The sequence below is a fragment of the Hemibagrus wyckioides genome, linkage group LG16 (genome assembly GCF_019097595.1).
Source record: "Hemibagrus wyckioides isolate EC202008001 linkage group LG16, SWU_Hwy_1.0, whole genome shotgun sequence".
NCBI classification, from domain to species: Eukaryota; Metazoa; Chordata; class Actinopteri; order Siluriformes; family Bagridae; genus Hemibagrus; species Hemibagrus wyckioides.
This window is the reverse complement of record NC_080725.1, coordinates 7,509,434-7,523,142: the sequence shown is the minus strand read 5'-3', so window position 1 is coordinate 7,523,142 and position 13,709 is coordinate 7,509,434. Positions and strand designations below refer to the sequence as shown.

The following is a 13,709-nucleotide window of genomic DNA, read 5'->3' as shown; positions in this document are numbered from 1 at the left end:
GATACCACGGCTTCTGCTCGGATCTCAGCGTGTCTGGCGGACATTTCATTTTGGATGACAGCTCATCAGCTGAAACTTAATCCCAGCAAAACTGAACTGCTGGTCATCCCAGGTGATTCATCCCCAGCCCAGGATCTTGCATTATCTCTGAACAACTTGATGATCTTCCCTTCAGCCAATGCTTGCAACCTTGCGGTAACCATGGACTGTCCTTTTCCTCCCATGTTTCTAATGTGACACGCTCATGTCGGTCTCTTATGTACAACATTAGAAGGATTCGACCATTCCTATCCACACAGGCTACTCAAGTGCTTGTTCAGTCTCTGGTTATTTCAAGACTGGACTACTGAAACTCCTTACTGGCGGGTCTTCCTCTGAATGCAATTCGTCCACTGCAAATGATCCAAACTGCAGCTGCATGGCTTGTCTTCAACCTGCCTAAGTTCTCCCACACCACCCCACTGCTGCGTTCCTTTGCCTACAAAGCCAAGAATGGACCAGCACCGTCTTACCTCAAAGATCTTATTACTCCTCGCACTGCACCTCGCTCCCTCCGATCCACTAGCATTGCCCGACTGGTCCCACCATTTCTCAGGGTAAAAGGTAGGTATTCATCTAGACTCTTCTATGTTCTGGCTCCGAGGTGGTGGAATGAACTTCCCCTAGATGTCCGTACAGCCGAGTCACTGACTGTCTTCAAACAACGTCTGAAGACCTACCTTTTCCTGAAGCATTTAAACTAGCTCTTATTTTTTCCTGTTTTTATGTATTGTTACATGTTTAACAAAAAAACACAAAATTTTAGGCTAATGGTATCCTAAGTCTGTAACCTATTGAACCAGTGTTAATGTATTCATTGATAGAGACTTAAAGCACTTTTGTACGTCGCTCTGGATAAGAGCGTCTGCCAAATGCCAGAAATGTAAATGTAAATGTACTCAAAAAAGAGTTCATCAGTACTTTACTGTCACTTTGGCATTGATATTAATTCAAAAAGTCATCACAAATCAACTTTAAATACTGTACTGTTAGAAGGTATGATAACCTACATAAATCAGTTAAAGAGATCATTAAAATGTTAGGCCATTTATTATTAGTACATTGACACACAAAAATTATTAATTAGACAATCATCAGGCTAGGTAATTTTTCTTCCTTTGTAGCTGTGTTGCTAAAATTACTAAAGGCATTTGGTTTGTTTTTTCTCTCTCCAGTTATTTGTTATTTTGGTCTAAAAATAATGATAGCAGTCTATATTTTTACACAATATTTTGCATACTGAATTACAGGCATATTCGTATTGCAAAGGGAAAAAATAACATTACAAAATAACTTAGAATTTAACAGTTTAAAATTCTGCCCTGAACATTTTAGTGTTTTTTCTGCTGTAAATCAGAAAGGGCTCTTGTGGTGGAAGCAGGGGAATATTAAAACTTACAGGAAAGGTGATACTCTAGGACCAGTGTCAGGATCAGGGGCATCAGTTCTGGATGGGATGAGAGAAAGGTAAGGGTTAGGATTAGGGTTAGGGAGTTCTCAGATATTCCTGCACTACAATGGCATGTTAAAATCTCACAATTAATGGTATGTTTTAATGAGGTAAGTTTTAACCAGTTACAGTGTTCATTCATTTGTACTGTTACTATACTCTAATTAGTTTTAATGAAACAACCATTTGATCATAAATGCTTTTCTTATTGTTAATTAAATTAATCTATCTATCTATCTATCTATCTATCTATCTATCTATCTATCTATCTATCTATCTAAAGATTAACAGATTATATCAGATTAATCCAATATAACTGAAAAGGAAAATGAAACAGTTGGAGACAGACATTTTGCCTAAAAGATTTGCAGCTAAGTAGTTTCAATGCTCATAAAAATCGACCCAGTTTGTTTTCTGTGTACGTTGTTTGTTTTAAAACAAACCTCAACCGCATTTTGCCGCTAAAATAAGCAGCAAAATGGGGTTGATGTTTGTTTTAAATTAGATTTCGTAGCATTGCATATTATTTTGATCAAATACAGCACTTTGCAATAGGCATAAAACTACTTCTCCCACAAGCCACTACGGCCCGTCTACAGTGCATGCTAACGAACGGAATTATGGGATATTGTTTCTTGGCGGCGCGGTGCCGCCATGTCTCCTGCAGATAAACGGCGGCTAGCTTGTATCTCTGTACTCGCTATTGTCCTGTTTTTCATCGTCCTGACCTGCATACCAACATATCTGTACATACTTTTCTTTTTTGTCGTGACATATGCCGTTTGTTATTATAAAGTAGAGGAGTTTCAGCTTTTCGAGAGGTTGGGCCTGAATCCCCGCCGAGGGCTGACGGTTCCGACCGCGTTGCGGCGCTGGTTGCCGAGCAGGGCATTCACAGGAGTCCCGGCGGCTGGACGGAACAAGACTCGCTCTAACAAAAGCGATGTTAGAAATTCTTTAGTGTCTCCCAGCGATAGGAGTTTTTCCAATTCAGTTTATAGACAAGACGCAACGTTCAGCGACTCGGTATTCAGTCCTCGGAGCATCCTCATGGGGAGTTACCTCGGTAAGGCAGAAAGTCCCTCCGGCGCAGGGCGGCCCGCTGGAAGCTCTGGAGCCAACCCCAGAGAACAACTCCGGGAGAGACTTGTCCGGCCTAATCATGGAGCCCCCACTCCTAACAGAAGATTGTCTTTTGGGTAAAGAATTCTAACTAACTTAAGCATCCTATTGCTGGTGTAACGTGTGTTCAGTGACTGTTTTTCATTCATAAGTGTATGAGAATGTACCCACCAGCCCGACTGAAGGGTCAGAAGATCGTCCACACTCTGGATTGTTCTGCATGCAACAGTCTTCCATAATATTTTCCCTCCAAGATTTGAAAATGTGGGAGTTCCTTCTGGCACATGGAGCACTCTGACAGCATTAGCATAGCTTCCTCCGCAGACACTAACGCTAGATCTGGCCTTATTGCATGTAGAACGTGTACTAGTATTACTGAGTAACAATGTTTTCAGCATAAATTTCTACATAATGCTAAATCACAAACACTGAAAATATTATATACACAATATCTTCAGGCTCCAAAATATTAACTGTTTATGTAAACTATTCATGTTGTCTACATCAGTGGGTTACATAAAAAACAATCAAGGTACAACATCCTGACTCAAGCTTATAATTTTGCACGTTCAGTCAAACAGATAGCTTCCCTTACCCACATCAATCAAGACATTAACTACCTTCAGTATGTCTGGTTAGGGTAAGCCTCTATTATACAAATCTATAAGATGTATTTTGTACACTTATTCCACTGTTTATCATTATTTGGCAACAGTGATCCAGTTGGTGCCTCAGGGAGGTTCACCATTACCCCTCAGAGACACTACCCACTGCAGCAGATAGGAACCTCTCCGGTGGGCGTATTTCCCCCGGCTCAGTGGGACGGTTTCCGTAAGAAGAGCGTTCTCACACAACGCAATACACCCATGCACAGCCCAGTTACAGTGAAGATTGCAAGACCGGACAACACAATACGCTTATCATTGTGAGTTATGTTGTCATAATATCACAGTCTTACATTTACAGTATTACTGTTAAATATGATTTAATTGTAACCATGATCTGCGATTGAAGGCCTACCATGCTGCAAGTAGGCCTTCTCCTAAGTCAAGTCTGGAATAATTTTAGTTTTTGTAATGCATGCATTTAAATTAGACTGATCTGGGTGTCTTCAACATCACTGAAAGATATGTGTAGCTCCTTGTCATTTATTTGCCTACAGTTTTGATCAGCTGAACTCTGCTGGAGCAGTCACCTCCCCTGGGTTTGAAGCCCGAGCTGACCCCTGTTCTAAAGAGACTGTAATGAGCGTGCTCAGAGCAAGCCGTAAACGTGAAGATGATGATGATGAAGATGAGAGGGCCCATGAAGCTGGGCAAAAGAGCAAAAGGAGGTATTCGTTAAAAGCTTTGCACGTTTTATGTGCATGCACTGGGATAATGAACACAGCTCACTGACTGAAGCTCTACTGGTATTTAGTGTATTTTGTTGAGCCAGTCAGTAATGCATAATGACATATGTTCTGACTAGAATATGTCTGTTTGTTTCTCTTTCTTATGTATGTTGTTGAGTTGTTGCATTCTTTCCTTTGTGTCATGTAAATACAAATGAGAATGGCATTGGGAGTGAATGGATCTCTTCCTTTTCCTTATCAGGCGAAATGACAGCAATGGAAGTTCCCAGTCAGTGTTTGAGACACTTTTAGCTAATGGTGTGCCATCCCAGATTGTACCAAAGTATGTTTTGCTTCATTATATCACTTAACTAATATCTGACACAGTGTAAAACCACATGTGATGAATCTGCAGCCATTTTAAACATATAAAATGTTCAGAATTTTTGCATAGATCACCACATTAGATTTCTATAATCTTATAGATGTCATTTCTGAGAAAGACGTGTGTAAACGAATTTTTCACAGGGTTATGGAAAAGTTATAGTCTGGGCTACAGCAAAGCCAATGAAATGAATGCCATAGCATTTTTTTTAATCTTCAGAATGAAATTTATTAATATGAATATTCTTTTTAACCTTAATGCATTATCATAACACATTACTGTTCTAAGCATAACTGCCTTCTTTTTTCTCTAGACCTGGAAGTTTGAAAAGAGGAATGAATGTCTCAGTGTTGGAGGAGTCCATGGTAAAGAGATCTCGGACCTCTTCCATTAGCTCAGTTAGTGGATGTCCTGTTTCCTGTGGCACACCTGGATCAGACCGGAATCCTATTCGTAGCTCATACAGTTCCTCAAGGGGCTACCCTCAGGTAACATACTTCACTATGTACACAACCTTTCTCTGATCATTTCATTTCTAAGAACTTGCTATAATACTTATTTATCAGGTATGTTGGCCCAGAGTATTCTTAGTCATATAAGTGTTGCTGTTTCATCCATTTTATTTTCCAGTTTACTGTTTAATAGAAATAAGGGTTTTGTTCCTTATGTCTTGGTATTAAAATTAGTCATAATTTTGATGATTATCAGAAATATTTTAATAAATGTTTACCACTTTTCTTTTACTAACTGAAATTCAAGACTAGCTGTAAGATTCATTGACTCTTATTAATGTTATTGCGTTAATGTTATTGTGTTGTTAATGAGGTTTTTGAAGAATTTTGATATCTTGTCAATCTATTTTATCTATCACTTCCAAATAATCATTTGGTTGTGTATCTGCAGAGGAGATTAGCATCTAATCTGAGTTCATCTCCTCTTGTGAGCCCTGGAATATCACAATCTCAGACTCCTGAGCGGGCAGCCAAAAAGCCCAGGTATGGACAGCACCTCTCAAACAATCTACACAAAAAATGATCAATTAGTTGCTGCTTCTTCTGTAATACAAGTGAAAAACCTGGATGTCTTTTCATAGGGAAGAAGATGCTGCTTCACCAAATTCTCTTTCAGCTTTGAACTCTGATAAGACAGCCACTGAGACTGCCTCTGGCTCTGGTAAGACTACCCCTGGCTCTGGCCATGTCTTTTGGTTATTGAATGAGTAGTATTTTTTTATGCAAACAACAAAATGCCCAGTATTTATCATCATTGTATTGTGTCTATGTCTATTTAAAGACACATAGCAGGCCTTAACAGTGTTAACACAACAGTAAGCTGACACTGAAGTTTAAATGCTAGATTACTACACTGGTCTTTTTGCTTCTTATATTTCTTTGCTTCTTATATTTAATTATAATCACTGGGATACATTCACCATTCTCAAAGTCTGAATATTGTCATACACAAAGAATGTTGATACAAGTTTTATGTAATTTTTTTAGCTATTTGAAATTGTTAGCTAGAACTAAATACTACTAATCGAAATATTTTAATATCCGCTATTATGATGTAACTGCATTGAAAGTCTGCACAAAATGTGTGTTTAGTAGAAGCTCTGTGAAGTGCCAAACAAAATAATCCATCCACCATTTGTCATCCAGGTAAATGCACCCCGATGCCTGATCCCCCTGTGACATTACGGTCAGATTCTGGAGGAAGCAGTGGTAAACGTAAACGTAAAATTCAGCTGGTGTCCGTGTGCAGAAGCGACCAGATATCTTTGGTGTGTAACAAAAATTAGTTTCAGAAGAACATTTGTAGCAGAGCTTCTGCTTCAAAACTTTGACTGTTGCTTAAAATACACAAGGCTTATAATTATGATGGATATTTTCTTCTTTCAGCCCCCACCCCCTGAACTGGGCTACACAGTCACTGTGAAGGACCTGGATATGGAGAAAAAAGCTACTCTTACCCAAATCCAGAAAGTCCTTGAGGACCCTGGTGAGTGTTCATGTTTTCTTGTGATGTGGATTGTATATAAGCAAAAAGAAATTTAATGTGGTCCAGTGATAACCTACAGTTAAAACTTTGTATGCTCTTAACAAATGATTTATGCAGGGAAACAGTAGACCTTGTCTGAGTTTCTACCAGCTAAGACATTAGTGTTGTACACATAGCATTAGCAGTGTTGCCAACAAGTGTAATATTATTGAATAATTTTGTATTAATTTGTGTATTTTCCCTAATTTCTCTAGAGCCAGAGAAGCCAAGCTGTGTCCCTTATTCATCTTCTCCTGCTGCTCCCTCTGTAGGCATGTTTTCCCAAGTAGTTTCACTTCCCTCTGCCACAAATGCCCCTGTAGAAAGTACTACATCACTAGCTTCCCTGACCACCCCAGCTGCTGGTCTTCCACCTGCCAGTCTTCCACCTGCCTCCACTGCAGTTTCTACCCCAGCTCCAGCACCAACTATTGACCTCACAGTTATTTCATCCAGCCCAGTCAGTGCTGCACCAGTCCAGACTGTGGCACCGTCTGCACCTACCACCAGCATCACTGTAGCTACACCTGTGGCTAATCCTCTGTTGGAGTCTCTTAAGAACATGAAGAGCAATTCTCTAATCAGTTTGTCCTCTTCTGCAGCTGCAACTACTGCAGGTATGCTGTTAAAAAATGCTGATCTATCTAATGTAGTATTTGAATTACAAAAATCTGAAATACATAGGTGGTGGTTGAGGGACTTGAGGTTAAAGGGGAGGTGGATGACAGAAAAGATTAAGACTACTTCATTTAAGGTTGCAATGCTGGACTGAAGACTGACTGACTTCTATAATGGTGCCAGTATTTCTTTGTGGCTCCCTAGTAGTTGGCTGCAGTCCAATTTTTAACCCCACCCTTTTGATTGTGCATTATTGTCCACAAATAATCTACTTAAGTAGTGTTCTGTCAATTTTACACGTTTGCTAACCATGAACCTACCCCTAATATTTTTCTTTATGATTAAAATTTTTTTTTTTTTCAGGTGGTATTTAACATTAGATACTTATATTACTGTGATTCAAATTCCTAGATAATGTCAGCTAGCTGTCTAAGTAGTGTCCATTTAAGGGAGACCCACTGTCTTCACAGCTGTATCTGTATCTTATTTGTTGCAAATTGATTACATTTCTGTTATGTTGTATTTATAAGTAAGCATGTAGATTGCGTCAAGGGAGAACACTAAATAATAGGGAACTGTAAGGGAGTAGGGTTAGTCAGAAGTCAATTTTAGTTGTTGGTACAGGACTTGGATTACAGCATATTCATCCTTTACTATGTTTGCAATTAGTGTATATTTTCCTATTTGACTGTATGTGAGCATATATTTGATACAAGTTAGTAAATCATTTTATATTTGGCCATTGTCTATATGGTGATACTAACGTTATTTTTATCCCATTCATAACTCCAGCAAAATCTGTGGCAGCCCAAGCTCCCTCATCCACTGCTTTAAGCTTTGGACCTGTAAAATCTGAGCCCGCCATTGCCACACCACAACCCACAGTGTCAACGGCGCCTTCCTCAGTACCCTCTGCCTTTGCCCAAATTCTGGCTCAGCCTATACCATTCTCATCCACCACACTCAACCTTGGAGCAGGCAGTCCCTTTGGTGTCAGGGCTTCTGCATCCACAACCTCCACACCCACAACCTCTGCACCAACTGCTCCGACAACCTCTGCACAGCCTGCTAGCAGTACTGCCAATCCAACACCATCAGTTTTCAAGCCTATTTTTGGGCCTGTCATGACAACACCAGCCTCTGCTGCAGAGGTCAAACCTACACAAACTACTTTCAAGCCCATTTTTGGCAATACATTTAATCAGACAGCTTCTTCAGCTTCGTCTGTACCAGCAGCTCAGAGTAGCACGTCTCTATTTGGCGGCGGCGCTAACACTCAGTCGGTGTTTTCCTCTGTCCCCTCATCAGTCCCAAATACTCAGAGTCCCAGTCAATCTCTGTTTGGCAGTCAGACTAATAGCCAGCCAGTGGCTGCTTCGGTCTCCACCTCCAGTACCCAGAATCCTACTCCAGCTCTATTTGGTGGATTGACTAACAGTCATACAATGGCTGCTTCAGTTTCATCTAACTCAAATACCCAGAATTCTACTGCATCTCTGTTTGCTGGACTGTCTAACAGCCAGCCAATGGCTACTTCAGTTTTGTCATCATCCAGTACCCAGAATCCTGCTTCATCTCTGTTTTGTGGACCGACCAGCAGTCAACCTATGGCTGCTTCAGTCTTGTCATCCTCCTCCAGTACCCAGAATTCTACTCCATCTCTGTTTGCTAGCTGGAATACTACAAAGAGCAACTTTCAGTTTGGAGGTTCATCATCTACAGCCACTTCCTCTGGAATTAGCACCAGTACCACCACTACCAACTGCACCAATACAACTTTACAGTTTGGCGCTTTAAAACCAGCACCAGCTGCTACTCCTGCCGCTCCTCAGAACACATTCACCTTTGGCCAAAGCCCAGCCACCACCACCTCCTTTACAGGGTTTGGTATGGCAAACAATACTACTCCCATGACCTCAAACACCCCAGCAACCCAGGCCACATTTGGTAGCTCGGTATTCAGCGCCTCCACATGTTTTACCAACTCTCCAGCTCCAGCTCCAGCTCCTACTCCAGTTAAGCCTTTTACGTTTGGTGGCAGTGTTGGAGGAGGTGCTGCAGTCACACCACTCCCATTTGGTACACCTGCTAGCACAGCTGCACCAACCTTTGGAAATTCTACACAGTCTGCATTTGGTGGAGCCTCCACTGGTTTTGCTTTTGGGAACACAAGTGCTTTGCCAGTGAGTGCTGCTTCTATGCCAGCTCCTACCTTCACATTTGGAGCAGCGCCAGCCACACCACAGAACTCTGCAACATCTGGAGGTTTCAATTTCACAGCAGCACTTTCTGGAGCACAGTTTGGAACACCTACACCAGCAGCGCAGAATCAGGGGTTCTCGTTTGGAGCAGGCAACACAGACAATAAGCCTGCTTTTGGTGAGCATGCTGTTTTAAATAAAGAATTTTCTTTGTAAAATAGATGACTGCATGCAAGATGAAATTTAATTGCCTCTGTGTTTAAAAACCATGACCAAACCAAAGGTCCTGTTTTCTCATTTTGTGTTTACTCTTCATGGTATTTTGAGAGTACAGAGATCAATATAAAATTAAATCTCCAGGTATTTTAATGGGTTGCAATTTGTGGGGTTTAATCATAATCAGAAATGTATAAAGATTTTCACTAAAACAATAGTATGTGTTGTAATGGAATTAAGAGAATTTATATATACTTTTTTGTAATTTATGAATTAAAATATTGTGATTTATAAGTGGCTTACAAATACAAATTAAATATAGCAAATTAATAGTTGTACTGTAACTTAAAATACAGTCGGATTTAGTGGTACAGAATTAATACACCATGTTTGTGTACAGGATCCTCCACCCCTGCATTTGGCACTGCAAGTGGCTCTATCCCATTTGGCAGCCCTGGGACTCCTGTAGGGGGATTTGGTGCCTCAGCCTTTGGTAAGTATAATTTGTTGGGTTTTTTTTTTAATCAAGGGTTCCTGAGGTACAGCTACAACAATGACACGGCTTTTACCATGAACATTGTCTCAAATCAGCTTTACAAAAGAAGAGAAACGGAGATAGGGGAGGGGGAAAATATATAACTAAATAACTAGAAATAAGAATAAATTATTAAATTAAATTATTAAACTATTTTATTTTATCCCTACTGAGCAAGCCTGTAGTGACAGTTGCTAGGAAAAACTCCCTGTGATGATATGAGGAAGAAACCTTAAGAGCAACCAGGCTCAGAAGACACTGGACAGTAAATAATGTGACTGTAACTGATTAATGTCCTTTCTACAACAGCAATCAATGACCCATGAGGAACTTTTAGGTCATTGTAGATTCTAAGGTCATTATAGACACTAATTCTTTTGCTGTCACAAGCTGACAGATGAAATGGCAGATCTGTGACGGTGTGACTAACTATAGCAAATTAACTATTAATATTAGCTTTGGGCTTTGTGCAGTTCATTCTAATTCTTTCCTTCCAACCTTGGCAACACTGTCTTCATGGACCTTACTTTATGCATGGGGGATTGTCGTGCTGGAACTACAGCATACAAAGATATTCTGTACACTTGTCTGCTTTAAACTCTGTGGCAACAGTTGGAAGTGGAAGACCCACATATGAGTGTGATATTCAGCGTTATTGTTTAAGTTGAGTCTGTGAACCAACAGCATGTAAAGTTCTGCAAGGGAAGGCAGATAAATCAGGTTCAATTTGGTGAATATGGAAACCTCCTAGAAATGACAGGATGTATAGATTCATGGTAAATTCCCTTCACATTTTCATCACAATCTCACAATCTGTGTATAACTGTATTTATAGCTAGCATCCCCTGATTACCAGCAGTACAACCAGGCACATATGTGAACCAAGGGGTTTAATATATATTAAATTATGTTTGTTAATCCATTCTGGAGAGTTCCAAAATGTCCCATATATTTATAATTTAGTTATAGTTTAGGATCTGTCGAGTTTGAAGGCCATAATATATGACTGACAATATCTCCATGCTCATAAAACCATCAAGTGATTCCTCATGTAGATGGTGTCATTGTTGTGGAAGATAATACTGAAGATGGAAATCTTCCAACACTGGATAAAGGATAAGGGGACAAGCAGACCCAAACCATGATGCTTCTAAATGCATGATCTACTAATCTATTATAATCTTGCCTTTGTTAAATGACAAATGCAGCACCATGCTGAATCAATAGTCTAATCCATCTTATTTTGTAATCCTCGGCGTGAGACTGGTAAAATTTGGATATAGCACTGTAAACAGACGGTGAAATCTGCTGTTAAGCTAGTTTTTCTAGATGTGGATGATGACCAGAGGATGGTTGGGTTTCCTTTTAATGACTTGATCTGTCAAATCCTAGAATTTAAATTGTTCATAACTGTATTTGGTTTTTCCCCTTCAGGCACTCCTTCAGCCACTTTTTCAATTGGTGCTGGATCAAAAACCAGCAGTTCACGACAAAGACTACAAGCGCGCAGGCAGCATACAAGGAAGAAGTAATGCTGACCATGTGGACATTATTTGGACACATGCAACACCACTTCTGACTATTATAGCTGCTGCTGCTGCTAACAGAACTTTTTCAGGATTCCAATAGGGTTGAAGTATAATTAGGTACCACATCCATTTTTTTAGGTCAGGAGATCTTGGCATACCAACATCATCTTGTGTGGAATCAGACTGACAGCAAGTTATGTGGACAGACAGTGCTACTTGCTAAAATAAAAATATGATTAGGCAATTAAACCCCTGGACATGACACCTGGACTGTGCTTTGCTCTTCAGGATAGTGTGTTGGTTTGAATTTTTTCTTCTTTTTTTTTAAATAGTTGTCTGCGTGACCTATTTTTATGTGATCATTCAAATTACATTCTGAGGTTGTCTGAGTCAACTCAGTCTTTAGAAGATGTTTTTTAATTGAAATATGTCCCTCCTCCAAATACATTTAGCAGCAAAATAAAGTTTACTCTTTTATTTTATTGCTTTTATGGTTTATCCCTTTAAAATATTTCCTTGGCTTATGTTTAAGAGTAAGTCACATTCAAGTTTAATGTTTCAAACCAAAGCAGATGTCATACAAGCTGTTCTTGGTTTACAACCATCTGTGTGCTATTGGCTTTTTGACTACCTCGTCTCGTCTCCAGTAAATGTTACTTACCAGTCCTTTAATTATGAATGTCTTCTCTTTAAATGTCCCATAATCTTAAGTATTTGAATAGTTTTAGTGTTTATTATTAAGCATTATTAATCACATTTGTTAAAAACCCATTAGCTCAATTTCTTTTACAGCTGATGCCTCACTGGGTTGGGGAGGTGATCATCTTCCTGAGATACAAGTTTGCTATTCATATTCTGGAGCTTTTTACATGTTCAGAAAATCTATGTCTTGACCTTTTTAACAGGTCTGAATAGTAGACATTTCTTCACTTCTGAATTATTTTACAATTCTTTGTGCCTTAGTGCATCTGACTGCAGGTTATGTACTGTGAATGATGTCAGATTTGGGTGAAGGCTGTGAAAGCAATAGAAAGCAACTGATTGGCTTTAATAAGTAATGTTTAGGACTTGTGAATACTCGACTAGTTATTGAGCTCAGGGTTTTGGGCCGTTTTCAATTCTTCAAAGCTTAGTCCTTCAGTGTGATTGGAAAGTGTGACATAATGAGTATGTCAAAGCATTCTAAATGAATGCCCTAATTTATTTTAAATGCAGATTTGATTTCAGACAAGTGTGGGTACATTTTAATGCATGCACCTTGTTCCAGACTTAGCTATGTAAATTTACTGTAGCTTGTGCATGTGTTTCAAAATATTACCTTTATTAATTTTTAGGATAGAGCTAGAACTACCGTCATTCCTACAGGATGGTCTGCAGCCAGAAAGCTCAACTAAAAGTATTTTTATTTCTTATATTACAAATGTCAGTTGCTATGAACAAAAGAGCTAATCATCTGACCCATCAGACTTGTTTAAAATCTCATAAATCTGTTTAAATCTCAGGTGTGTATTTTCAGACTTTTAGCTAGATTGTTGTACATATACATTGTTGTACAGCTGTTTGTTTATGCCCTGAGCACGAGTCATTTCAGGATACACATTTGGAAACACATTTCCCACTCTCATTGGTCAGACTTAGTATAAACACAGTATTTATTTATTAATTTTTTTTTTTTTTGCTGTACACATTTGCATGGTCATGTTCATTTTTGGTATAATACTTTTTCTGTTAGACTATGTAAATAATTAATACTTACTGAGTGGGAAAACAGCCAGGGACCAGGTTTTACATTAAGGAGCCCTATCAAACAATCTGAACATGGCACATAAGTAGACTGTGAGCAAATGAGGTATACTGAGAGCTGGATTTCTCACTATGTATGTATGTGATAAGATGCTGTATTGCGTGTTTTCCAACTGTAGTGTGTAGCGCATGGGTGTATGTAAAGTTAATGCCTGGAAAAGTGTGTGTGAAGGTGTGTGAGTGACTTGGAGAAGCATTTTAAAATAAATGTGTGTCTGTTCTGGTGGTATGTGCTGGTTTTCAATAAAAATGTAGAAAAAATATATATGCATTTGTCTGGATTGCTGTTTGTTGATGTGGCCCGTTATGGAGACTTGGGATAGTTTTGTTTGACTTATGACCAGGATGCACATAAAGATGTCAAATGCAGTCTAAGATGCCCCCACAAAGCCTTTTTTTAATGAGTTCTTTTAATGTTCAAGACAATTGCTCCGTAAGACT

The 13,709-nt window shown here is 39.3% G+C and overlaps 1 protein-coding gene across 1 annotated transcript; it reads left to right on the top strand.

The window, feature by feature from the left end:
- Positions 1-2,110: 2,110 nt before the first annotated feature.
- On the top strand, positions 2,111-13,091 carry pom121 (POM121 transmembrane nucleoporin). The gene is made up of 13 exons (XM_058412718.1): positions 2,111-2,688; positions 3,327-3,536; positions 3,774-3,944; positions 4,207-4,287; positions 4,643-4,817; positions 5,233-5,324; positions 5,423-5,502; positions 5,988-6,109; positions 6,228-6,327; positions 6,582-6,983; positions 7,777-9,363; positions 9,802-9,894; positions 11,371-13,091. The coding sequence occupies exons 1-13, from the start codon at positions 2,144-2,146 to the stop codon at positions 11,466-11,468; spliced, it is 3,756 nt and encodes a 1,251-aa protein (XP_058268701.1). The 5' UTR covers positions 2,111-2,143; the 3' UTR covers positions 11,469-13,091.
- Positions 13,092-13,709: the final 618 nt, after the last annotated feature.